Consider the following 27861-nt stretch of genomic DNA (forward strand, 5'->3'; position numbering starts at 1 on the left):
AGGTAGAGGCATGAGAAGCACCCATGTGAAGTGGAAAGAGCTGAGTAAGGAAGCCCATTAAATTATCACACAGATTTTTGGGAACCTGTAGAGAAATGTTACACATCCTTATTTGTTCCTCTTCAGTTTCTAGATCGTGCCTTTGCAGCCATATTTATATTGCTGAAATGATTTGGATATTGAAATGATTACTGCATTTGAGCTCCATGCCTTTGGGAATATTTTGCTGGATTTTGGGGATTCTGCTTTGTTTTTTTCTGCATCAAAATACTCTTATGTGGTGTAGGATGCATCAGCTCAGCAGGCTGGTGGTCTGAAGATATAGAAAAAATGAGAACAATTTTTCCCTATGTGAAACTGATTTTCTGCCTTCAGTTTGGAGTGAGCTCTGCTGCTGCTAATATTATAAACCAGGGATTTTATCACATAACAAATATGCATTTTAAAATGGAAACATGCTTTTGTATTGATGAATTTTTAGAACACAGGTGTGGGGGAAAAGAATCTCAGAAGTTGGAATATGTTTACTGGTCTAACCAGTACCATTTTAAAGTATTTTTCTTGTTGCTGAGTGTGGCATCTTCTCTTACATAAACACTCTATCAGTAGGAAATAGTTTATGACACAAATATTAAGACTTTTCTGTTGTCTACATTTCTAGCTGAAAATGGGAGATGTACATCACACTGTCACTGTAGCTTTGGCTGGTTTTCTTTCTGGAAAGCTTAGGAAGCCTGAGGTTCTGGAAGTGAGAAGACTTTTCAGGTCATGCTAGGAAGGGTTTGGAAGACTTGAGAAAGTTGTGATGTAGCATAACCCTACTTTTCACCTAGTGCTTTCAGCTCCTCTGACACCTAAGAGATGAATAAAAGGAGACAGGTAAATAGCCTGTTAAAGTGGAACAGCAATTTTTTAACCACAGCAAATCACTTGACTGAGCAAGTATTTTTTTCAGTTTTGTTTTTAACAGTTAGAGAACTGAGGAAAAAAGGCTAAACTTATTATTTGTGTAAACTTATGAAAATCCAGCAACATCTCTAGAATTTGACTTTTATTCTGCTTGGTTTTCATACAAAAATTCAGGTGGCATTCAAAGGCTCAGAATAAATACTTTCAGACTAGGACGGTTTTCTATTGCCTGGGCTCTGCTACAGATTTCTGCCTGTGCTTTTTTCTTCTTTTTGAACAACTGTGAAGGGAAGTCTTATGGGAAATGCAGAGATGGTTTTAAAGTTTTGTTGGATGCACAGATGCCCCAAAACTGTGAACACAGTGGGCTGTAAGAGGACAATGTGTTGACAGTTGCTGTGTGTGACACAACGAGGCAGCAGCTTAGCATTCAAAGGAAGGAAGAGGATATCCCCAGAAAAGGAGGAGAGTCACAAGGGATGTGGTTTTTAGCTGTGTTCTTGCTCTGAAAACCAGGGAGAGCTTTCAGAAGAAAAGATGCTGTGATCAGTGCCCTGGCAGGGGAACTCTGTGTGTGATTTGGTCATGTGCTTGCTGAGTGATGCTCTGTGCCTGCTCTTCTCATTTGGGGCCCAGTTTTGCTTGTTGGTCAATAGTGAAGCAGGATGTAGGTGCAGGGATGGAGGGAGAGGGTGAGGAAATGCTTTCCTCTCTAATCACAAGCACTTTTCAGTCTTCTCCCTGTGGGATCAGAGCTGCACTGCTGTTCAGCCCCAGCCAGGAGCTTCTGGCCTCTCCTAATGTCTCAGCTCTGTAAAGTGTCACCTTGGGATCTTGCCTTTGGTGCCATTATTTACTTTTATTCTTCTTATGCCACCTGTTCCTTTCCTTTATGGCTGAGTTTTGTGCAGAAATTCATGATACTCTCTCAGTTACTTGTCTGTGCTCAGTGCAGCTTTGGAAAAATGAAAATGGAAATAGTTGCTTAAACCCCAAACACTTTCTCATCTTTTGTACAGAGAATTAAGGATGTGTGGCAGACTTGGATAATAAGTAGAATGTAACTTCAAGCAAGTTATATTCAAGTAGATGCTTTTAATTTTGAATGTGAACATGCTTGTGGAAAATTACAGAAAGGCCCTTCGAATGGTCCCAAAATTACATTTAATCTGTGCAGTTATCATGGGATTTTCAGCTCTTAGGAGTTTTAAATTTAAAGCACATCTTCAATTTGTGTGCCAAGTTGATATGTTTTCAGAGCACTTCACTGGGAAATATTTTCTCAGCAAGGAGTATTCTGCACAGAGGTGTAATGCTGCTTTTGGCCCTCAGAATCCTTCATTTGAGGATGAGTGGCAAATTTATGTAATATGAGAACAGAAAAATGTGTATTCAGTGGTATAACACACTCCAGGAGATCAGATTACTTTTCCCATATATTTAAATGTGCAGCTAAAATGTTATTTTGAAGTCTTAATTAAAATATCAGAATTATATACTGAGATGTTCTGTTGACTTAGGAATAGTTGATGCAAAGCATAAAATACATAATAATAGTATTTTCCTTGTGAATATGCAACCAATCTGTGACTGTCAGGAATAAAATGGGATTTGATTTATTTTTTTCCCCCTTATGTGTGGATAGGTGATTCATTTCTCACATGGTTGTTCTTAAGCAAGTGACAAGTATTTCCCTATTTTTAGTGTACCTGCAACTGCTGCTTTCTTAAATTCTGGATTTTGTACATGGGCTCTTAGATGGTGTAGTTTATGCTGGACTTTGGGAGGGGATTTGGTTGGTAGTGCTTGGATTTCCTGTACTTTAAAATAATTGTTTATTTGTTTTTTCTGCTAAGATTTTATTTATGTTGTTTGTAGAGTAAGTGGAAAAGTAAGTGGGACGCAAAGGAGAGCAGTTATTTGAGGACTCATGTTGCCCTCTAGGGTGAATGATCTTGTTGGGGTCAAAAGTGACAAGTAACTCTGATTTCTGTGCCTGTCTGGATTGACTTCAATGTCAGTCAATGCTTGGGAATGACTTTATGGCTTGAGTTGGATTTTATTTTACTGATCAAAAGAGTATTTCAGGAGTTACTTCTGAAAAAGGGGTCCATTGATTGTCTTTAACCTCATTCTTTTTTTTAAATTAGTCATGCTGCTCTTAATAAATAAAACATGTGAAGATCTCCTTGAGGGTGGTGGAGCAGTGGAGGCAGAGGCTTTACAAGCAGTTACCAGTTGGCTGCACTCAGTGGGAGGAAGGGAGTAACTGTGTTTGCTTTCTGTATTTTAAAACACTTTCTGTATAATGGTGAATGCAAAAGCAAAGCTGAGTGTGTGAATGCAAATTAACGATTTTTATTTTACTTTGTGATTATAAAAGCTGCTATCTAACATCTTTCAACCTGATTTCTAGACTTTGAGTGCAGAGCTGGCACGATGTAGTTGTCTGGTGTTGTGTGTGTTTGTGAGACTGGACACAGTATTGACCAAGTGTATAGCCAGGCCTGCCTGTTGGCATGTAAATACTTGAATTCTTTTGCTAAAAGTATGACTGTGATAAAACTGCATTGATGTTTTTGCAGGGCTTTGTTTCTTAATAGTCACACCATATAAACACTATTGTCATACCCAGTGGTGTCTCTTCAGGATCCCAGTTCCTGTGAAATTAGTTGCCTGGGTTAATGCTGCTCATTTATAATTTAGAACTTCAGAGAAGTGGGTAAGAGGCCCTCAATTGTTTGTCCAAAGGGTGCATCTGGTTTTAAGTGAGGTTGTCCTGTGTTGTTTTATTTCCTTGCCTTTGGATTTGGTAACAGCTTGCCCAAAACTATTTTCAATAATGATGATCAGGAGCAGCAATTATTCCCTGGTGATTTCATCCCCAAATTGAATTTACATTGTGAAAAACACTTTGTAACAGTGAAACTTAAAATGTTTCACCATTACAGAACCCTATCAGAGTGTTGTTAAATGTCACTAGAATGAATAAATTTATAGACATTTATAGAAATAGCTCCTGGTTCAATTCTTTATTGCTAAGTAGCGTGACAGGGTGTTGGCTTTTTAATGAGAGGATTAAGCTGTCCTGATGAATAGAAAAATTGTCATGCTGCACAGAGACTATTCTGAAATCTGCAGACTAAATATCTTAATGTTGATTTGGTCTGCTTGGGCGATTACATTCGAGGTGATGTATTTTTTTCCCTGTAAGGTAATCAGTATAGCAGAATCTCTGCCTTCTCTTCCCTAGAAACATGCTCTGCTTCTGCATAAGATGCTGTTAAATTCCCCAGTCCCTTTTTAATAGCTTTCCTTCCCTGCTGCCTGCTGTCGTCAGCCCCGGGAGGTCACCAGGCAGAGCCCTGGGCTGCGGAGCTGTCCCTGCTGGGGACCGGCGTGGCCCCATCTGCTTCGTCAGCTCTGGAGGCAATTTGGGAGCTGCTGGGGGGCGTTGAGAATTAGATTGTTGATAGCGTTCCTACAAAGACTGCTATTAACAGCCTGCTAGTCTCTGCTTCTCTACTGCAGAAGACAGAGTGATATTTGTGTTCCCATATCATGTTGTAAAATGCATGAGATTTTGCTCTTCCTCCTTGGAAATGAGAATAGGAAAATGAGAGCATCCTGAAGCAGAAGGTATTAGAAGAGCATGCAGAAACCTGCAGCGATTTCTGCTTTATTTTGTCTTCCTAGCTATGGATTAGAAGGACTGATTTTTGCAATGGGCTTTTTCCACAATGGCATTCTTGTATTGTTTGGTCAGAGATTGCACAGGAGGAAAACAGGCTGCTGAATTTAGTCACTGATCTCTATTAGCCGTGGCCTAAGGCTATGCTGAGATTTATATCCCATTTGTATTGTTGCAGCTCAAAAGAAGAATGTTCAGAGGATGACAAGTGTATTCTGAGTAGGTATGTTGTTTCATTTTCATATGAAACCCATTTTTTTTTCTGCTTCCATTGGTCAGAAATGAGGTTAATAGGAAGAGAATATAGCACAGTGCTGCAGTGTCCCTGTTAAGTAGAACAATAGCATCAGAAACAGTACTTTAAAAATTAGCTGCTTTTATTAAATAAAGCTGCATTATGCTGGTGTGCAGAGTGCAGTCTTTTCTTTTTTTTCTTAACGTATACTGCAGTCAGTGCTTCCCTAACGAGGTGGCACTATTGTTGAGTTAGAAGGATAGAATCATCATATTGCTTTAGGGGACAGCAGGATTTAAAAGGAGATGCCTTACAGCCCTGTTTTACAGATTGGAAGCATCGGTTTAAGGGCATTGGCAGAATCATTTCCTTGTTCTTAGCAGCAGCTACTGCTGTGTCAGTAGTGTGTGGAATGGAAGTCCTAGTTGGTAGTCTGTTATGGAAACGCTGTTTACTGTTATTGTAGTACCGTGGTGACAACATGCCATTGAAATGGAAAACGAGCTCTCCTGCTATCTGGAAATTCCCAGTTCCTGTGCTTAAAACATCCAGGTCATCGCCACTTTCTCCAGCATACATGTAAGTGAGAGAAATGAGGATAATAAGGTGGGAATTCTTTTTGTGAGACTACCCTGTGGCAAAATACCCTGATACATATTAAATGACATTGGCACTCAGAATTTTAGCTTGTTTGCTATGTAGACCCCCCCTCCCGATTTTATCCTGGATGTTTCATGATGGATGTCGTGTCAAGTCTTTCCCTTTTTGTTGAAACGTAGAGAAATTGTGCAGATTAAGCTCTATTCATAATGATACTGTGTATGTTCATTTGAAAAGTTTGTGGTGGTGTTAATTTGTAGAGCTGATCTTGAAATTACAAGCTTTGAGGCTGGCAGGCTTTCTATATAGTGTATATGTGAACATTTTCTTCTCCTGACTATTTCATTTGGAAATTGAGCTTGAAATCACCTGCTGTATTGTATTGCACTTTTGTTCGTGTGAGTTCTTGTAGAGGTGAAATCATCCTGCTTTGGTCTTGTTTTATTCTTTAAAGTCTTAGCCTTAATACAAATTGAATGTCTTCATAAAAAGTTACAATAAAAGCTTATAAAATAAATTTGAATAATTCATATCTGAATACTTATGTAGTTATACAGGTTGTCAGTATAAAGTAGCTTCACAATGTGCCTTTGTCTTGCCAAATCCTGATGCAGCTTTTGTTCACCTTTTGTTGCTGTGAGTTCTGTGTTAGCATATACAGGTGGCTTTTTTTCTTTCTCTGAAATGAAACTAAGCTCAGGGTACTGAATTCCTTCTGCCTTTATTTAAGGAAGCAGCTCTTCCAAAAGGAGGAAGAGTTGCTTTAAAATGCCCAGGTAGCAGTGTAGGTGACTTTTCTATCTGGAAATTGCTGTAAAGGCTACTACTTTCCAATAGAATTCCAGCCTAATACCTATGATATTAGTACTTTTAAGCTTGTATTGTCTGCTTACAGATAGGCTTTTGCTACAGCTACAGTAGGTACAAGCTCTAAGAGAGAGGTGCACAGGTCCTCTAAATGTATTTTTAATTGTTGCTGAGCGTGGCATTGTTATGGTGGGGCTGAAAGGATGCAGCGCCATGTGCAGGGTCACTATTGTTCTCAGGAACAGAAAGGTAGGGAACAAACCTGCCTGTACAAAACCTCTGCTTTTGAGATTAATTCATCTATGGCAAGGTGTGGATGTGCTCCAGGGTTTTTATGGGAAGCATCAAATATACTTAAGGCTACCAAAAGGGAAGCTGTTTCCTATAAATTGCTACCTATTCTGAGTTGTTAAAAAATATGATTTAAATATAAGGAAAGTATCAAGATGATAAGAGTTGTGAGACATTTGAACCTATTTCAGGGATACAGTGTCATCAGTGTTTTATCTTATGCTGTTGTTTTTAAACTGTAGTGGTCTTAAATGCAAGAAAAATCAGAACTAGCCCAGTCTGATGTCTCTGCTGCTGAGAGGGAGCATTTCTTTTGTGCGTTGCCTTTAAAGTGCTAATCTTAGCTCTGAGAATGCTCCAGCCTTTGTGATGGGGATCGTGTGGCTGATTATCTCAGTGTGTTGAAAGTAGGAGCAGGTTTAGTGATCATGTTTAAACTATATGATGCTGAGCTTATGTGGAGCATGAGAAATATGTGATCAGCAGCCTTAATCATCTCTTGATAATGAGTCAATGTATCTCAATGTTTATGGAGACATTTCTTTATTGGCACACAGACCTGGTATTAGGAGGATTTGTGTATTTAACACTAAAATTATTCATATATTTTATTATAAAGAATGAGAAACATTACAAAATGGCACTTACTTTATTAGGCAATATAATCAACTAATTAAAAAATCTTGGGTTGGCCAGTAAAGTAGGTGATCAGATTAATTACTTTCATTGTAGAGATAACAGTAAATTTGATACTGTTTTATATAATCTGATGCTTTTCATATTCGTATTTATAACTTCTGTTGTAAATAGTACTCTGCACACTGGCAAAGAGCTTATGTTTTGAGTAAAGGGTTGAGGAATAAGTGGCGTGTGAAATGGAACATGTATTGATGTAAAATAAATGGCCATAAAGCTCTATAATTCACAGATGAACACTTTGTTCATATTTTGGATCTAGGGTATACAAAGGTATGGTTGAGCTTTTAATCCCTTTGATACTTGACATCTAAATCTTACAAAATAAGGGGTTTAGTGTAGGTTGGAATGCAAAGTAGGAAGGTCTTAAAAGTGTTTTGTTTGGCTTTTTTTCTCTTGTATTTAAAATGAAATTCCAGTTTTTCAGGTTCTTCTAATGAAGTTGACCTTAGCTTTAAAAACTTCATCCTGCTTATGATTTACAGGCGACATATCTAGAGATTAAACTGATGATCAGGATGTATAGATTTTATTAGAGTTTTTTTGGTCTGTGTGCCCGATAGCTGAAGTCTGCCTCAGTTTCCCTGTCTCAGAATGCTGAGACTGGTGGTTGTGAGCAGGTTTGGCTTCTTGGCTGAAGCACCAGTGTACAAAGTGCCACTGCAAAGTGTTGGCTGTCCTGCAGCTGTGCTAATCAGTGTCTGCTTGGGAAGTTGGTGGTAGCTGCTGATGGGGGAAGATGAGTGTGAAGAGATTGTCTCACAGAGTTCTGTGCTTTGGGGAACTTGTGGCTGGGTAGAAGCTGACATGAAGGACCTGCAGAAGCTGAGGTGGGATCAGTTTGTAGATGAGGATGTACTTCTGTCACTGGGAATTCTGCTTGGTTTGCAGGAGCTGGTTTGCAGGAGCTGGCAATGGGGAGGAGCAGCAGGGGCTTGCTGCCTCTTGGCTGGGGAATTTCTATACCACCAATTATTTATTAGGGATATTTTCAGGACGTCCTGACTGCAAAGAGGTAACTCTTCACATTATACAGCGGGTGAAGGGATAAGGAAGGCATACCTTCCCTTACTGCTGCTGAAACTGATTCAGAGTAGCTTGAACTTTCCCCAGGCTGGAGAGATCCAGTGACATTGCTTAGGGAAAATCAAGCACTATTAGACTTGGAAGACTGGCATGTGCCAATATCTGTAGGTGTAGTGCAGCTGGCTGAGTGCATGAGTTAGGAATGCAGCTGTGGATACGTGCACACGCCTTTGTCAGGCTGCATTTTCTTTTGTGGCACTTATTTTGCTGGGGTTTAGAATATAGATGCTGTTTGTCAAACATTGTGAAAGCTGTTACAGCAAGTTTATGCACCACTAGTCAAATCATATTCATATTTGTGGTTGTGTTGACTGTGTGGAGAGAGACCTACGTGACTTCATATATTAGGTGGACAGTTTCAGCAAAGGAATAAGAGGAAAGGAGAAAGTGAATAGCACAGAGAGTGAATAACACTTGAAAAAGTGATGTCCCATGGCATCATGGCTGTTATTTAACATGACTGCCAAATGTTTAAAAACAAAAAGCAACAGTGCCTGACATAAGCAGAGGTTAAGAATTAAAGCACTACTACAGTGAGGTGAGGAGTAGTCCTGAATTATATTTAACAGCTTTGAGGCATGAAGGAACATGGGTCCCACTTCTTGTTCATGGTGCCCGGTATCTCATGCATTAAGAACTAAGAGAATTCTTTCTTATTCACGCCGCTAATGTATTTTTTTTTTAAATTGTGCACATCTTCCATTAATACAAATGGAAGAGATGTTTTTGGAAACTCAGGAGATTAAAGTGCTATGATGAACATCTATAAAGAATTCAATAATGCAAAAATATTTTACAGAGGATTGTTCTGCTAAGGTTATGTCATGCAAGAATATTCTTAGCTGGTTTTTAGAAATTTAAATGTTCAATTAAGTGATTTTAGTCACCTGCATGCCAGTTTTAAAGATAAGTAAAATAAAAGCATTCTTATTTCAGAATAATCCACTTGTAATCTTAGTGCCTTCTATCCTTTCACATGGAATAGTATGAAATGGAGACTACCCTTTGCATGTGTTTTCATAAATTACTGACTAATATTAGAAATAAACAGATGTGGTATTCCAAATGTATTGTTATCAAAGGGTTTGCTACACGGTCAATCCTGAGTCGTGTGGTTATGAAATTTGTCTAATAGGAAATGCTTTGCTCTAATGGAAATCAGTTGCTTTGCAGAAAGGTAGAATAAATTCTTAATACTCTGGCGTATGCAGCATTAGTGTTAGCTGCTTATGTTGGTTATACAGGTTAATGCTTTTGTGTCTTCTTGCACCAATCTGCTTTGCTCTACAATGAGCTCTTTGAATTTATCCTATACAGTGATATATACTTAAATGGGAAAAGGTGTGTGTGTGTAATTCATCTGACCACTTGTATTAGTTCTCTTTGGTGGGACCACCTTATATATGTCTTCTGCCTTCAGTGGTCATTTTTAGGAAATGAACCCTTTTGCTGGGCTCCTGAGCATTTGACAGGCTACACAATATTCACATGCTCCTGTCTTTGGCAACATTTCCATTTTATGACATTGCTTCCTAGACATTTCAAATTTCAACATGTTGGAAGTCAATATGCAGCTCACCTCAGATATGTTTTAAACTGATCTGACAATACATGCAAAAAGATGAATTGGATGAGTGGTGAGTAGAAGGGTCTTGCATCATGCTAGTAGGAGACTGCTTTTAATCCCAGAAATTTTGTGTGTGGAGTTCTCCTTTGTGCCTGTGGGTGTTTCTTCTGCTCTTTATATAATAGGTATTTCAATAGATTATTCTAAGTTTGAAATGTGAAATTTCATTGCTGTAATAAACTGAGAAAAAGGAGAAAAAACCTCCAACTTGTTTATCATGAAGTCTCCCAGGGCTACTGTTTTTTCTGGGGAGACTTTATAGGGGATGATGTGGCCTACAGGTCCCCAAAATTACACACTTATCCTTATACAGCAGGATGTTGCAATATTGACATTGTGTTGTGACATGGTAAAGCATCTTTACTGAATTATCTAGAATATGTTACTTAGCCTGTTCTGCCAGCATGTCAGTTCTTCCAGTTTTGTTATTTTTGCCATTATTTCTTTGTCAAGGCAAAAAATCTTGTTGTCCAGTCACATTCTACTCATTGAGTTTTCTAGTGTTAAGTGGTATTTTCTGTTGACATTTGGATGGGGCTACCTGTGGATTTAAAAAAAACGATTGGTGAATATTTGGGTTTTAAAATAGTAGTTGCTTGTTCTAAATGGTAATAATGGGAATTGTAGTGTAATAATGTGTAGCTATCACACTAAAGTGGAAGTGTGCATCTATATTGCTGTTGTCCAGTGGTGACAAAGATTGTATCAATGTCTAAATTGCAATTGTGGTTTTTCATGGGATGAACAAGTCACATGCCCCTCTTGTCTGGCATGCATAGATCTAAATGCTTTATCACATAGGGGAAAAATATTTGACAATTGAAAGTAATTAATGCCCCTCTACAGACAGACTGCAATAAAGGAATGCTGAAACATCTGTGAGAAGTGACAGAGCAAGAGGAATGATAGATAAGGACCCAAACCCTAAATCAGAATCTTACTGACTTTTAAGGTTTCAGAATTATTCTGACCAGTATATAGGGAAAAAACCTCTAACACTCTTGAGAGGAGTAGTTCCTAATTTGGTTACAGGAATACAGTGGCATATGTGGTCTTTGACCAAATATTGAATGTGCAGGTGCCTCCTTAGCCTTAAATTTGTCTCTAAGGAGCCATTGTGTTAATTTACTAATTTCTGTGTGTGGAAAATAAGGACACACGAGGTACAACTGTAATCTGCTGGTGCATGCAGAATGGGTTTTGTGTTTTGTAATACACAGGATATATTAAGCTGCCTGGTCAAACTTCTTATTTAACTGTTGTGTACTTAAGACCAAACATAAAGAGCAGATAATACATGCAGTGTTAGTCCAGCCTGAACTGGGAAACCTCTGACTCTTCTATTTTACCTTTTTTAACATTAAGGGAATAAAATAGTTCTCCCTATGTAGAAAAGCCACAAAATGTGTATTTCCTTGCTTTTTCTGTTTCTAATAGCAGGAATCAACAGACAAACTCCAACTTTGGCAAAAAGTCATTAGTGAACTGTTTCTAATTTAGCATCATTAAACAATGCAAGTCTGCAGATTTAAGCTACGAATGGCTCAATGAATGCAAACCCTTTGTCAAACAGATAAATGTGGATGTGATGCTAAGGCTCCCAGAGTGATTAAATGCTGTTAGGAACAAAAGCTTTATAGCAGTGACTGAGCCAAATATTGCTTTGTTTCTGTGGAAAACAAATTTGAATTAACCAGCGGGCTGTAATTATGCTGCAAACAGCTTGAGACCTGTGATTGTTTGGTTGTTTAAGAAGGAGTTTTGAAGAGAATATTTTCTGTGTGCAAATTCTTGGGCAATCATACCTAAACAGTTGATGTTGCTCAGTCCTCTTCTGCTGGCTTTGTGGCAGCTGATTTTCTGCTGGCCGTGGTCACAGTGTGGTCTTACTGGAAAATGATACAAAAAGGTTTAAGTGATGTTGGGAGTTTCTTTGTTTCTGTGTTCTCTTACTTGCCATTGAGATCCACTGGTGCTGGAAACAATGAGCCTGTCTTCAATCACCTGAGTGTTTGTGGTAGCTCTCATAATTTCTGTTGATGTGGGCTTGTGGGCTTGGACACAATATGGTGATTTTATGTTGAAGTCCTAAGAGACTTGACTGTACTAAAAAAAAAAAAAAAAAAAAAAAAGAAAAAAAAAAGGAAGGAAAGGTTAAGCCTTGACATTTAAGTACTAATCTCCAAAACTTTGCTTCTAGAAATAGCTTCACCTGGCGCCTGACTGTGTTAAGCACATGTCATTGTCCCTGTCCCTCAGGTGAGGTTGTGGTTGTTGTTCCCTGTGTAGCCTTGCTGCCTCTGCTGATGGTGCTGGCAGAGCTGCTCAGGCTCTGCTGCTCCTGTGCTGACTTTGCCTTCACCTTCTTCAGCTGGTCACTGCAGTGAGCATCCTGTGCTGTGAGTGTCAGAGCAGCAGGTGAGGCTGGAGCCCTGCCTGCCTCTGCCCATCACTGTGTGCCCACAAATGACCTTCTTCCTTTCTGCTGGATTTGGGGGGTTTGCAAGAGCTGTATCCTCATCTCCTGCTTCCCTTAGCCAGAGCCTTGTCAAAGTAAAAACCCCACTTCTCACTGCTTTGGTCTATTGTATAGAGCCTGTTTTTATGTTCTCTTTTACAGAGCACCCTCACTTTAGAGGAAAGGTGGAAAATGGGACATCTATTTGCTTTTTAATTTAAGAAATAGTATGTTTTACTTTGTGGCTTTCTCCTGGAGTGGAGATTTAAAAGAGCTCAGTATGAAGTTACTAAGCAAATATTTTTAAATGTTCAGCTGTTACTGCTGCCCATCTAATGTATGAAAAAGATGAGGTGTAAAAAGTGGAATATTAAAATATAAACATCAGAGCATTGTCCAAAGTGAACAGTATTTGGCACTAGCTGCAATTTACTGTTTTAGGAGATTGCATTCGCAGCAGTTACAGTGCAATGATAATTCACTTGAGGCAAAAGATCTGTAAACTTCTGATTGTGGTGGCTCCTTTCAAGTGAACCTAATTAAATAGCATTTCAAAGAAAGTCAGTAGCCTGACAAATACAAGGTGTTTTTAGTTTCAGCAGCAGCCTCAAGTTCATCTAATAAAAATTTGGTCTTTAAACTGTCCAGTAAAAACAGTGACATCTGAATCCAGTAGTGTAGGACAACTGGTGAAAGTGATAAAGGAAAGAAAGGCATGATTCCCACTCCTAATGCAGTGTGTGTGTCACAGAGGTGATCCATGCAGAGCAATTTAGGTCCTGCCTTCCAGTGTTGTTCTTGTGTTCATGCTCCATTTGGCTCTTGAGCAGCAGCAGTGGCAGCTCCTGTGTGCCCCAAAGCCAGAGCTGGAGTCTGAACCTGCTCCTTGGTCTGTGGACAGGAGTTAACTTGCTATGTCAACTCACTGGCACGAAAATGACCTTTTCTCTTCCTTTTCTCTCCTAGCTGGAGTCGTGTATCTGTTTTAAAATGTGAACTTGCATTTCCTATAGAAACTTTTTTGTAATAAGAAACCATTAGCAGTTGATAAAAGCTGGTTAGTTTTACTGGGTTCCTGATACCATAAAAGAATTAAATTAGAAATTCTTGATAAAAAGTAGTAATAAAAGGAAATGATGTTATTTTAGGTGAGGACAAGTATAAAAGTAACTTCTTTGCCTGAATAAAGGGTTTTTTGAAATTGTATGAGTAGAAGATATGGAATGGAAATGTGAAATACCATGATTGCATAATTTTTTCATCTACATTATGCTAATATTTGAATTTCTTAAAAAATATTATGAGATTTTCTTTAATACAATGCTTCCCTATCAGTTCTGCTTACTGAGCTCCAAAGTGGCCAGGTACTTTGTTAAGGAATTCCTAAATTCATTACTCAGGAAGTTGGAACACCTGTTCATAATGAGAAGACAGCAATATAGACAATAATTTTTGGGTTTTTTGGAGACTAAGCTTACTTAAATACTCTTTAGCAGATTATGCATACAAAGTAAAAAATTACTTGTATTTTTCTGGCCTTTTAATTAATAGGCTCATTAATGAATTACATGCATATGTGCATGTGTAGGATAGCCCTGGGATGTACCAGGGTTTTTTTTTTTTTTTTTTTTTTTTTTGTTTTGATAGGTCATAAAATCATAAAGATTTGGCCTGCAATAAGAATAACCTAATATGAAATTGAAATCTCTGTCCTTGTTTCCTGATAAATACCAGAGTCCTGGCACATGCCAGGGGTGATTGCAGCAGAAGCCATTTTACCAGTGACCAGAACACTTGTGGTCATGGTTCATTGAACAGTAATTTGACAGAGAAAATAAGGTTGTAGTCCTTTCAAAAATGAGCTATTGAGCTTCACCAAATTAAGAACTCACTCTCTGGCCGATCTGGCTTTGGCAAAGCTTTTACTGAGTTATGTAAAGACTGGGTTTTAAATAAATTGGAGAACATGCACTCTAAAATATCTGTAGCTGTAGGCTGATCTCCTTACTTTGTTTTCAAAGAGTTTCTACAATAGTCTGAGAAATAGATGAATGGATTACTGATGGAAATGAAAAAATCCCAATAATATTCTTAGTTGCCTTGTTCCTGTTGCATCAGAATAAACTCAACTACTTCTGAAGAAAATGTCAGAATATTGGTTTATTTCATTTGTCCCACTAAGCTCTACAAAATGGAACTGCATGATTTGAATATTCTGTTTGAGAATAAAATCTATCGCAATTTTCAAGGATCTTTGCTTATCATCACCTGGATGCCTCTGAACTATTTTAACAGGTTAATACTTGCTAAGTGGTTTAGAAAGCAATTTGCCTCTGTGAATCATATTGTAACTCCAGCCAGTGAAATCTGTCAGTATTTGCTGGAAAGTTAAAGCATGTTAATATCCATATAATGAACACTCTGTATTTCATCACTCCAAAAATATCTGTTGGAAGTACTTGGAGTATTAACTTGGAGTCATGAGAAAAGCACATTTGGTTGTAGCCTCTAGGAAAAAACTGTGCTGTACTTGAAAGAATCAACATGCGCTTAGAAAGAAAATTCTGATTCAACCTAGCTTGTGATAGCAACTAATTAACCTCTGACACCTCTCTCTGAGCTGCAAGCCGCTGCTTCCCAGAGGTTGCAGAGAGTCAGGCAGCTCCTGTGCCTTCCTCTTGCAGTGTCAATATTCATTTCACATTCAACTCCAACATTCTCTTGGCTAACTATTGTAATGTTCAACCCTCTCCAGACCAAGTGTGTTGAAGGTGATTTTAACATCTACATTTAGAGCAGCTTGTGGTGAATTCTCACTACATGCGACTGTAGTTTTAACTTCTTTTAACTTTTGTTTCCTAACTCTTTAAAACTCTGGTTAAAAATAGTACTGCTGTACTTGTTTAATGATTTCTATTGATCAAAACAATAGAATTAATTAGAAAGTGAATTAACTTTCTCCTTTGGTAGTATGCTTAATTGTGATATACTGTACTTAAAGTAAAAAAAAATCAATATGTATCTTCATTACTATTGAGTTAATGATAGTGCTTAGTAGACCTATGTTGATAAATGTAAATAATGCCTTTGGTAAGTGTCCAAACAAGACAGATGTACTTACTGTGGTTTTGTTGGGAAGTCAGTTGGACATTCAGCTCACTTCCCATCTGTTCTGGGTGTGAATGGCAGAGTTATTTCTGAATCTTAATGTTACAGCCCCTGCAACAGAAGCTACATTCTGAATACTTCAAGATTTTGTTGCAGGGTATGTGATGCAATGCTTGGGTTTTGCTTTTTGTGTATTGCAGTTTACACAGAGCTAAAGCACTGTTGTAGTTTCACTTTGTCTAACAAAGCCAAGTTCTTGGTGGTGCATGGAGATAAATGGTGAGCTGCTACCAAGCCAGTGACAAAGTCAGAATTTGTGGTTGCTCTGGGAGTGATCTTTCCCTCTTGGTGAATGTCACAGGGCTGGAATTCAGGGCATCAGTGCCTTATTGCTAACTGGTGTAATTGCTGACTTGCTTTGGAACTTCTGCCAAACCCAGCTCCTGAATGTCACTTTCTGCAGAAAGGAGAGGGTGCTCAGCCCTCCAGAACTGTTAAGCTGTAGTGGTGTATTTAACAACAACAAATCAAACAAAAATCCTCAAGGTCCCACAAAGAAGCAAAAACCCCACCTCACAATTTATTTTTTTTTGTCATAGTTGTTTAGATACAAGCCAAACTCTCTTAGGATTAATATAATCTACTTGTCTTTATTCACACGGAATCAGCCAAGTTAATTTTTAGGACTAGAATTATAAAAGTTATACTCTGGTGAATTTTCACAGGGTGGAATTTGCAGTTTTTAATGCTTCATTCATGTGTGCAAGTTTCTGTCCATACATAACAGCAAATGTAGAAGAGAAATAGTGAAAATCTTTTCTGCAGAAGAGCTTCAGGTGGTGAACTGCTGAGCTTGTGTGTGATAGAGAACTGCTCATTATATATTGAAAATCAGGTAGAGAACTGCTTATGGCCACACAAGGCATGTCAAATGTCTACTTTTAGGTATTGCAAGTATTTTAATATTTATTTTATCCTCTGTGTTGACTGTGCAGTTTTAACAAGGCATTGTGTTCTATGGAGGATAACCTGTAGAGAACCGAGCTATGGGAAGTTGTGTGTCATGTTCAGAAAAATGCTTCCCTTATTCCAGCTGTCCTTGGAATAAATGAATCATGCTCAAGGTTTTGCCTTCATTTGTAAAACTTATGAATTATGCTGTCTGTCAGGAAGTCAAGCAGTGATGTGGCAAACATGGTAAAAAGCCCACTCCAAACAGCCAAGGAGGTTGGTTTACTTGTCTGTTTCTTTTCATAATGATTTTAAACGATGTGTTCACTTTCTATTTTCTTCTGAGTTCAGAGAAAGTATTTTAAATACTCCTTCATGTAACTTTTATCTGATCTGACATTTTGGGAAGATGCTTCAAGAGCAAAGAATCAGATTCATGCTTGTTGAATCTGTTGTTCTTCATGCCCATGCTTGCAAGTCTCCCCACATTATTTTGTATTTCTTCCCAGGAAGACAAGTACAAATTTAGAGAGTGGATGTCCTTTGAAATTATGTGAGACTCTTGCCTCCATGCGATTGTATGAAAACTGAAATAAACAGAAATCAGCAAACCCAAAACACCCTAGAACTGAGTGAACAAAAATATTTTGGGTTGTGAGCCAGCAACTGCTTGCTGCTCTGTTGCATAGTTGTGTTTGTTGGATGCAGAGATAGTTTGGAGAGCTCTTTTGAAGGTATACCCTGTAAACTTTATTAAATGACTCTGGATTTGTTTTATAAAATAGAGATAATTGTGTTTCAAAAATAGCACAAATCTTGCATGCTGCAGTTCATCCACATTAGTTTATTCAGCTGAGTACATTAGAAGTCACAGCTGCTCTGATGTACCCTTGTTCCTACAATGTTATGTCTGTGTGCATAAAATCTCACTGTTTCAAACCCATGTACTCTGTTGAATGGTGAATTTGTTTTGAATATGTTTTTGTAGCTGACCTTTTGTACTCATGGCTTTGAACAAGGCGCTTCAATGCTATGAGAGTAATATGTGAGTTTCAGAAAGTGCTCTACATGGTCTTTGTACCCAAAGAAGGTGGGGGTAAATGTTTTTTTAAAAAAAGGAAATTATGAAAATTATTTTTCTTCCACAAATTCCAGATTTTTCCTTTTGACTATGTGATCATAACCAAACTGGGGACAAGGAGGGGGATTTAAGCACATTCTAGTTACTTAAAGTAATTTCTGAAACTGGTTTGAAGGCCAATGTTTTAACCTGCATGTTTAAAATTTGGAATACTTTCTGTATCTGAAATTTGCAGTAATTATGTCAAAGAGCTATAAATCTTTTTTGAGATATGGAAATACTTGATTAAAAATGGAAATGCCCTCTTCTGTAGATTTATAGCTTTTGTTTGCTAATTAAAATTGTGTACATATTCATTAGACCTCTATACAGGCTCATAGGTAGAACATTAAATCACAGAAATTACAGAAACTAGTTGTTAATATTTCTGTAGAAGAATTTTATTAACATTGTATAATAATTACAGGTTAGCCTAGTTAGGCTCTCAGATGTAATCTAATTTATATCTGAAGACTAAAATAGTAGGCTAATAACACTGCAGTAATTCTTTAACAATTCTACCTAAAATTAGCTTGTCCTGTCTAGATTTGGACAGTAATTGCTTGGAATCACATCTTAAATTAAAATTATGACATGTTTGCCTGGACAGTAGCAGAATACTGGATATCATATCCGGAAGGAGTTCTAATTGTGTGTTTCTAAAAGCAGGTTAAAAACTCCATGATGTATATTTTCTTTTATGAATAGTCATGCATGGATGAGGTAATGCAAGCTGCAAGAATGAAAATACTTTTTTTTAATATTATACTTAGAGTTTCAATGTTTCACCAGTTTGGCAAGGAAAAGCGAAGATGCTTAATTTTGGAAACCAGATGAAACCTCTATAAACATCCTACAACACTGGATTGTAGAAATAGCAGTGTTCAAGTGTCTAAATCAGGGAGCTGGGGATGGAAGGAAAAGGAAAAACTTACAATCAAAAAAGCAGTTATGCCTTTTTAGGGACTGTTAGAGACTGTTAACCCTTCACTTTCTTGAATTAGCTGAAGGGAACCACTAAGGACTGTTGCCTGCTGATTTTTTTTCCTGTAGCCCCCGTGCTGTTACATTTCATTCCAGAAGCCTGTGGGTTTAAAACAGAAGATCACTGAATGAAACTGGCTTTGGTGTTGAGGTTTCTCTGTTCCAATTCCCCTAGATCCCTGGTGGAAGAGGAGGATCCTCATATGAAAGTGTCTCTTGGCAGCAGCGATATGGGCGTCTCTGCCCACCTGCAGTCTTCGAAGACAGGAACCACCAGGTTTTTCACCAGCAATACTCACAGTTCTGTGGTGTTACAGGTAATGAAATATTCTCATCCTGTATTGAGCTGTACTGAGAGTTTTGGCTGCTCTAAACAATGTGTCCACTCAATAGATTTCATTAGTCTAGTAATTCCTGTAGAGCCTCAAAAACTCTCATGTTCTTGGGCTGTCAATGCCCACAAGCAAACATGGCTTGGGACTTGCTTTCCTGTGAGATAGAGGCTCAACTTTCAGCAGCAGCTTGCAAAACAAACCTGGCCTTCTCCTGGGGTCATATCCCAGTCCACTCTCAAGTTCTTAGAGGTAACAACATTTAAACTCTGATGTGACAGCTGTATGAAACAAGCTCACTTAAATATCATTATTTAATTACATTAAGCATGTCGCTAAGAGGCAGAGCCCTGCCAGGTTTGGTGTACTGCCCTGTGCTGGGTCTGACTATGGCACTACTGTGTGGTAGAACATCCATAGAGACAATAAACCCCTTAAATTGCTGTGGAACAGAATTATATCTAGAATGCATATGTGACCAGAAGGGGTAGGTCCAAAACAGGTAGCAGTCCCTCCGTGAAACAACTGCTATAGTGAAAGCTTACAAAATAAACTCCTTCCTGAAAATAACTTAATTATTTGAATAAAACTACTTTCCAGGGCCTGGTGTACTTGGCATTCATCAGCTGTATCTGGAAAATGATGATTCTGCTTGTCTTCAATGAATACAAATCATTGAACATATTACAGATAATGGTTTTAAGATGACAAATTATTTCTTTGTCACTTTTTTGGACCTATACCTCACATGTACATGAAATTAAATAAATATTTACATAAGGGAAATAAGGGATTCCTGCTGTCCTCCCAAATCCAAGGGATGCTTTGCATTGTGCTTTTCCTGCAGGGCTTTGACCAGCTGCGGGTGGAAGGTTTGCTCTGTGACGTGACGCTCGTTCCTGGAGATGGTGATGAGGTGTTCCCTGTGCACAGAGCAATGATGGCTTCTGCAAGTGATTACTTCAAGGCCATGTTCACAGGTGGTGTTTTTATTAAAGCCATGTCTGTCTCCAATTTGCTGCTCCAAATTGCTCTAATTCAGACACTCAGACACAAGTTCAGTGTTGAGTTCACTGATTTTTTTGTGAATCAGTCCAGGACTGCAAACAACACTGTGGACTAAACATCTCTCTCTACTATTGCATATGAGGTTTTAAATTAAATTTTAAAATTATATTTTAGTTATCTCTAAATTTATGAAATAGTTTCAACCCCATCAAAATGGTCATTAACATTTACCTGCATGTCTGTTTCAGGAGGAATGAAGGAACAAGATTTAATGTGCATTAAGCTTCATGGTGTGAACAAAATAGGCCTAAAGAAGATCATTGATTTCATCTATACTGCAAAACTTTCCCTTAATATGGACAACCTTCAGGACACACTGGAAGCTGCCAGTTTTTTGCAGATTTTACCTGTTTTGGACTTCTGTAAAGTATTTCTTATCTCTGGGGTAAGACTATTTGTTTCCCATTTACAGTCTTTAAGGCCTTGATATGTAATTTTGTTTTTTCTTCTCTAATGCCACTGACTTATGTAAAAATCAAAGTTATGTCTAAAACTTGCCATTATTCACAGAGAAGAAATTTGCTTTATAGTTTCCTTGAAAAACTTGGTTTTCTTCTGAGTATTGCATTCAGCATGAGTTTGATACAAATGTTTTACCACATTGAAATTCTTCCCTTACATGTCTGATTTGAGATGTTTCAGGGTCTCCCTGCATGACTGCAGTCACTCTGATATTATCTGCTTGCTGCATTCATTAGGTGTGCTTCAGTTACTGTCACTTTATTCCTGTATTTACAGCCCCTCCATCTCCATGGGGTGCAGTTAGCTGTTTTCTGACTCTAACAAGAATGAAAGCAATATCCAGAGAGGATCCCTCAGTACCTCCCCTGCCCTGCCAGCAGTGAGGAGCTCCTGCTCTGTGGGGCTGTAGAACAGCAGTGCTGCAAGAGCAGTTCTGCCTGGAGAGACATTCTGCTGTTATTTTTAATGCTCACTGGAGGTTTTCTAGTGTTGATGTTAAATGCTTATATATCTCACTAGAACTCTGACTTTAACAGGTGTATTCCGCACAAATTACAGAATTATTTGGAAATCAGCTTTTCGATTCTGTAATGAGAAATAAAGAAGCAGGTATTCCTGTTGCTCTGCAGAGTACAGGCTCAGAAATGTGGCCTCCCTAACTGAAAATATGTACCAGGATTTATGCAAACCAGAGGATTCTAAGCTAGTAATAACAGCAATTTGTTTCCTATGATGTGTTAGAGATATTCAAGCTTGATAATGCCATTTCGCTTTTAATTTGGAGACATTTTATAAGTGACCTGTCTGAAAATGTTGTGATAATATTCCATTATGCTTAATACTCTTCAATCCTACCCCATCTATTATATCTTGCTCAGTGGTTTTTTTACCTCCAAAATGATGCCTCTCCAGGTTTGACATTACTATAAATACCAGCTTGGGAAAAGGTCTTGGTGGTGTTTTGAATCAGGTATTTGAAAAGGGCTCCTTCTGATGGGAGCTGAGCCCTGGGGACACTGTGGTGGCCTTTCCCCTTTCTGGGTAGAGCAGCTCCTTGTTTATTTTGCTGTGTGAAGGAAAGAACTTTTTTCATATTGAATCATGTTATTGTTTAAAATGCTCATTCTCTGAAAGTATGTTCACTTGTGATGTTGACTCAGTCACTGTTTTTGTTCAAATAAGAAATATCTTGTTTGATACTGCATTTCATTTCCAAAGAATGAGGAAGACTTTGTTAATTCTCTTAATTTTATTGGGATTTTTTTGGGGAATACTTTCATTTAGACTGATGTCTGAGGGAACATAATCTCATTCATGGTATAGCTGTAGAGGAAGTACAAAACTGAGGTTGTTCTGTTAGCCTAGTTATGTTCTTAGCATCTTTATGTAAAGAATTTTTGAATGACCTTACTTCTAAAATTATTGAAACAAGAGTTGTTGAGCAAATGAGCTTCTTTTTGAAGGAGCATTTCTGTAATTTAAATGAATATTCTGAGCAAGTATTGAGCTTATTTCTACTGAAGTTAGCTGGCTTGACAGCTGAGGTAACCATTCCCAGACAAACGCCTAATTGTCTTTCAATTATCAGGGGAGTCCATTATTAGAGAGATTATAGAAGTCAGTTTATGTAAGGCATAATGTAATTGTGTACTTTGTAAGAGGGTATTGGAAATATTTACAAAGAAAAACCAAAGCTTAAGGTAAGAGCTTAATTTACGTAACAAAAATAATGAGACCTTCAAAGAACAATATCTGTTGTAGCTGACTTGAAAGTGGTTTTTTTTTTTATTTGCTCTGAATTTACACCCCTCCTGTCAAGTATCCCATTGCGCTGATTATCTTTGCTCTGCAACCAGACAAACTCTCAGAGAAAACAGTGGAATACTTCCCAGGATGTTTTCAGTTTTACTGTTACTATTGGTTTTCAATAATTATAGCTGTGCAATAGACGACTACTCTCACATTGACATCTAACTGAGCTGTAATGTAAATAAAATTCATTAAAATGCTGTGGAAATGTTTTCAGGATACTGAGTTCTAGACACAACACTGATTTTGCAAAAGTAGCAGCAATGTACAAAATGGAGGAAGATGAGAAACTTGCCTAAGTGAATTACAGCACTTAGGAAAATTACAGGGTAATGGGGAAAGGGTTGTTACACTGTAATTAAAGAAAACATTCCCAAACATTGAAAATTAATGTCTTGGATGTACCTGCAAAAAAATTTTATTCTATCTATAATTTGGTGCTTTACACTTTTGTAACTACTAGGAAAAAATCAAATATTGAAGGCTTAATACTTGGAAGTTGTGTTTTGTCAAAAAAAAATTCGTTATCTGAGGATGGAGCAAGCTAATCTGTTTTGTGGGAGTGTGGGATTTAACCCTGGGACCAGCTCTGACAGCCACCAGAAATTTGACTTTGTACTGTAGGGGTAAAATGGATTCTGTTTTCTGAGCTGGTCAAATTTCTGTGCTGTTTTTTCTGGGCTTCTGTCAATGGGAGCTCATAGGAAAATTGAGGGTTTCAGGGGTTTGTTTGCTCTTTTAAACTTTGACCCTTTGAAGCACTGCATTAAGTGCTTCAGTGTCTGACAGCCACTGACACAAAACAAAGTCAGACACCTGATTGTTTTGTGCTGCTGGGTTTGAGGGCTGGATTTTTTTGTGCATGCTGCTTTTCCTGAGCTGTTCTCCAAGGTTCTCATACTTGCAATCATTTGGCTCTGTCCAGTTTTGTAGTATTTTATAGTCAGTTAGGTTTTTATGAGAGCTTGGGAAGTGGTTGCTACCAAAATTTCAAAGAATTAAGTGAACTGCTTTCTCAAGAAAGTACTTTGGCTTTTGTAACATGGTGCTGTGCTTGACCTTTCTTTTTTGAAAAGCTTTTTAGTATTTTCTACAACTTCTGTTTTGTAATGAGCAATTACAATGAGTAATGTGAGTGAGCAGCTCTGCTCAGTAGTCAAAGTCCATATAAAATAGGATTTATTTAACTGGAATTCTCAACTCCTTGTGGAGCTGCTTAGCTGTTTGAATGTCTATGGCTTTTAACTCTTTCCTTGTATTTTTACTTGTTATTGGATAGACTGTACAGTGTATGTATTTTCACCTGATATTTCCATTCCTCCTGTTCACTTCAGTGGGATTTCCAGAGTAGGCATTCCTTCTCTTCATTGAAGAGTTCCTGGTTGACTGATTTCCACACAGAACCATAGCATAAGTCAAACTTCTAAAAAAAACAGAAACCCCCAATGTTTTATATTTATTTAAATAACATTATTGTGCTGAACTCCGTCCTGTTTTGAATATTCAAGTAGAAGTAGCTATAGCATTTCTTTCTGTTGAAGGATTATTTTTTGGCTCAGGATTTAAGAACCTAGAATATATATTTTTATGACTTTTAAGTCTTTGCAATATAATTTACGCTGGTACATTGATTGTCAGAGTACAGAAAAGAGGGTAACAGTAATTTTGGTGAGTCAAACATAGTGCACAATTTCAAAAGCATAATGGGAAGTACTTACAATCATATATGAAAAAAACAACCCTGAGTGCAGTACAGTCCCAGTGGATTAATAAAGGCAGTACAAAGTAAATTTTCCGAGAATCAGGGCTTGACTGGAAGCTGCTGATGTCATGTTCATCAGTCCTTAACAGTGTGTAATGTGTCAATAAATTTTCCAAATGTAAGAAGTCCAGGAATATGCTCAGCTGCCTGGAGTGTAACATAATTATGGTAATACAGAACTCAATGCACTCTGGGCACTGGATAAGTGGCAGCCAGCAATAGCTCCAAATTCTTCATTGCATCCTGGGCATGTGCCAGTGGTACAGAACCTGTGCAGGTTTTGCTTTGATCTTTTAAGTTCAAGTGAGCCTTTCCTGTATGCAACAATTTCTGCCTGCCTACTTTGATGTGAAGTGCTGCATCTCTCTAGTTTGGTGCCAGACCATGTATTCCAAAGCGATTTTAAAATAGAGTAACTATATAGCAAGAGTTAAGATTTTGTGGCATGCTGCAAGTCAGCTGTTTGTTAAGGGGTGATTTTTTCATTGCTTTATTTTGTAATACAACTTGGAAGAAATTTTGGGAGAAATTCCACCAGACCAGGCCGCTCAGAACTCCATCCAGCCTGGCCTTGGACACTTCAGCAATGGAGCAGCCACAGCTTCTCTGGGCAATCAATGCTGATCCTCAGAACCAGTCAGAGAATATTTTACAGGCTGTTGCTAGTTGGTGTGATTATATTTTTATATAATCTATGTGGTCTGTCATGTAATACAAAAATTATTTCCATGTATATAAAGTACAAATATTTTCGTACTAGAACTCCTGACAGTCTCCTGCACATTCATTTTATAGATAGGACCTGATTAGAGGATTAGTAGATGTTTCAAGATGCGTGAATGAAGACTTTGGATGACTGTAGATCTTAACTCTAGGGCAAGTTAGATCAGTTTCTAGTGACTTAAGAAAATCTCCTATTCCTGTACTCTTAGACATTTGAATTGTCTGGTATTAAAGGACAATGATCAGATTGAGTTATACAGCATTAAAATCTTCTAATCTCTGTCATGACCAGAAGTCATTTGAAGGTTTTTGAATTCTTAGGCTCCAGTCAGGTCCAGTCCTCAATCTTTATAATCTTTTTTTTAAATAACTGTGAGATTTGTAAGCTTAAATTCTTCTGGCATTAGGAATGTAATGAGAATCACAAACTTGTGGAAATGGTTGACACTGAGTAGGACTGACATGCACAGAGACTAGAACATGTGTAAATGAAGCTTGGTCTGGAATAAGGTTTGAATGCAAAAAAGCTGCAATTCTTAGCAAGAAGCATTTGATTGACTTGCTGGGCACATGTACCAGAGAGCTTCCTGAAAGGAACTGGCTGGGTTCACTGAAAACCCACTACAAGTTTGCCCCGTTCCTGGCATGTTTCTTCCTTCCTGTGCCTTGGATTCCAAGGGACCTTAGAAATTCAGCAGCCAAAGATATAAAAAGATAGATGCAGCTACAATGTAAAACAGATGATTACCAAGTCGCTCAAGTACTGAGTTAAATTAGGGTGTGATCCATACTGCTAAAGCATTTAATGAGCTGGGTATTTTTATGGGAAATCCTTCTAGGTTCATTCTTTTTAAAAAAGTATGTTTGATCTAAAATCACCACCTTTGTCTTATTTTTAAGACACATATATTTAGTTTTGAACAGAGTCGGTAAGAACACTGCCTTGATTTATTAAAGATCCATTTTTGTTTAGAAAGAATGTATTCATGAGATTGAACACTGTAAATATGCCAAAATATGTGGCATGCAGGGGTTAGCTGTGCCGTTCTCTGTGGTTTTATTATGCCAATACAATTTTAATAGTGTCAGAAAATGTCTAATGGTGAGACTTTTGTTTTGCTCTCTATAACCTTGGGCTGATCACCTGTCCCTTCACTTTATTTTCCACATGTCTTTCTTACAAAGATGTTTTCAGAGCTTTTCAAAGATGAAGTGCTATATAACTGCTATGCCTCATCATTGTATAAGGTGTTTGACATAATATATGCCATCTGCTTGTTACTTGTCTCAGTTCTTACTTCAAAAGAAGGAATAAATTGGGTCTCCCTTTGCAGTCAGGAATATATACACTGCATTGAATATTTGCTCATGTGTAAATCACCTTGAGCGCTGCAAAATGCTGAAATATTGCTGATTCTACAGTATTCATAAATTTTATGTTATCATTTAGACACCAAATTAAGAAAGCATTTTGATCCCTTTTTCTGTTTACTTAATAGGTTTCATTGGAAAACTGTGTTGAGGTTGGGCGAATTGCCAACACATACAACCTCACAGAAGTGGATAAATATGTTAATAATTTCATCCTGAAGAACTTCCCTGCGTTATTAAGTACTGGTGAATTTGTGAAACTTCCCTTTGAACGTCTTGCCTTCGTGCTTTCAAGTAATAGCCTTAAGCACTGCACTGAACTGGAGCTCTTCAAGGCGGCGTGTCGCTGGCTGCGCTACGAGGAGCCTCGCATGGAGTACGCCGCCAAGCTCATGAAGAACATCAGGTTTCCCCTGATGACACCCCAGGATCTTATCAACTACGTTCAGACAGTGGACTTCATGAGGACTGACAACACCTGCGTCAACTTGCTGCTGGAGGCCAGCAACTACCAGATGATGCCGTACATGCAGCCAGTGATGCAGTCGGAGCGGACGGCGATCCGCTCGGACAGCACGCACCTGGTGACGCTGGGCGGGGTGCTGAGGCAGCAGCTGGTGGTCAGCAAGGAGCTGCGCATGTACGACGAGAAGGCCCACGAGTGGAAGTCCCTGGCGCCCATGGACGCGCCGCGTTACCAGCACGGCATCGCCGTCATCGGCAACTTCCTCTACGTGGTGGGCGGCCAGAGCAACTACGACACCAAGGGCAAGACGGCGGTGGACACGGTCTTCAGGTTTGATCCGCGCTACAACAAGTGGATGCAAGTGGCATCTCTAAACGAGAAACGGACCTTCTTCCACCTAAGTGCCCTCAAAGGACATTTGTATGCAGTCGGAGGTCGGAACGCAGCGGGCGAGTTAGGTGAGTCCTGCTGGAGCCTTGCCTTGTGCTGGGCATGGAAATGCCCTCTGCCAAGGGAGTGGGTGGAGAGAAACAAGCTGAGGTCATTGGAGAGCTGCTGCTTTCTGGGAGTACTGCAAATGCAGAATTTTTTCTGGATACTCTTAGAAGTTAATTTTAGAAGGAATCCCACAAAACAATACCAAACAATAGAAAACCATTCCAATGTCATGTGTACTGATGTGTATTATCCAGTGTCTTGGCCTTTACCAGGAAACATGAAGTGAGCATCTGTGTCTGCCTGTGTAAGTGTAGGGAATATAAATGCAGTTTTAAAAAGAAAAAATTCATCATTTCTTCAGCTGAGAAACAAAATCCATTCCTAAAGGATACATGGCTCTAGCTGAAACTCACTCTTGAATGAACATTATGTTTTAAAAGACAAAAACTTTTCTGGAATAGTATTTGAAATGCCAAGGGTTTTTTTGATTTTTTCTTTTTCTTTTTTTTTTTGGTGGGTTTTTTTGTTTGTTTGGGGTTTTTTTTTTGTTTTAGTCTTAGGACTGATTTGTTTCACTCACAGATTAGTGAGATTCAGGTATTCTGATGTTCTGGACTTTTTAATTGTTAAAAATGTTATATTTCACCTATGATCTTATCTGTACAAATGACTGAATGACTTGATCCTGGTCTCTCTTCTTTTCCCCCCTTGCAAATGATATTTAATTTGGTTTGACCAAAAAAACCCACAAACAACCCCAACCCAAACACACAAAACAAAAATAAAAACTCCAAAAAAGAAGGAAGCAAACAAAAACAGAAGGAAAAAGCCCATATCAGTTTCCAGAGAACAAGATAGAAACAAATA

The 27861-nt window shown here is 38.2% G+C and overlaps 1 protein-coding gene across 3 annotated transcripts in view; it reads left to right on the forward strand.

The window, feature by feature from the left end:
- The window catches only part of KLHL13 (kelch like family member 13), a 77001-nt gene that overhangs the window by 37448 nt on the left and 11692 nt on the right, over positions 1-27861 (forward strand). For 2 of the 3 annotated variants that reach the window (XM_058813959.1, XM_058813958.1), the window contains 4 exons: positions 18739-18880; positions 19743-19875; positions 20152-20348; positions 26219-27014. In XM_058813959.1, the coding sequence (XP_058669942.1) occupies positions 18739-18880; positions 19743-19875; positions 20152-20348; positions 26219-27014 (1268 nt within the window). Of the gene's footprint in view, positions 1-5265; positions 5415-18738; positions 18881-19742; positions 19876-20151; positions 20349-26218; positions 27015-27861 lie in introns of those variants that run through there. The other variant, XM_058813957.1, reaches the window with a different exon arrangement.

This window comes from Ammospiza caudacuta, chromosome 14 (assembly GCF_027887145.1).
Source record: "Ammospiza caudacuta isolate bAmmCau1 chromosome 14, bAmmCau1.pri, whole genome shotgun sequence".
Lineage (NCBI taxonomy): Eukaryota > Metazoa > Chordata > Aves > Passeriformes > Passerellidae > Ammospiza > Ammospiza caudacuta.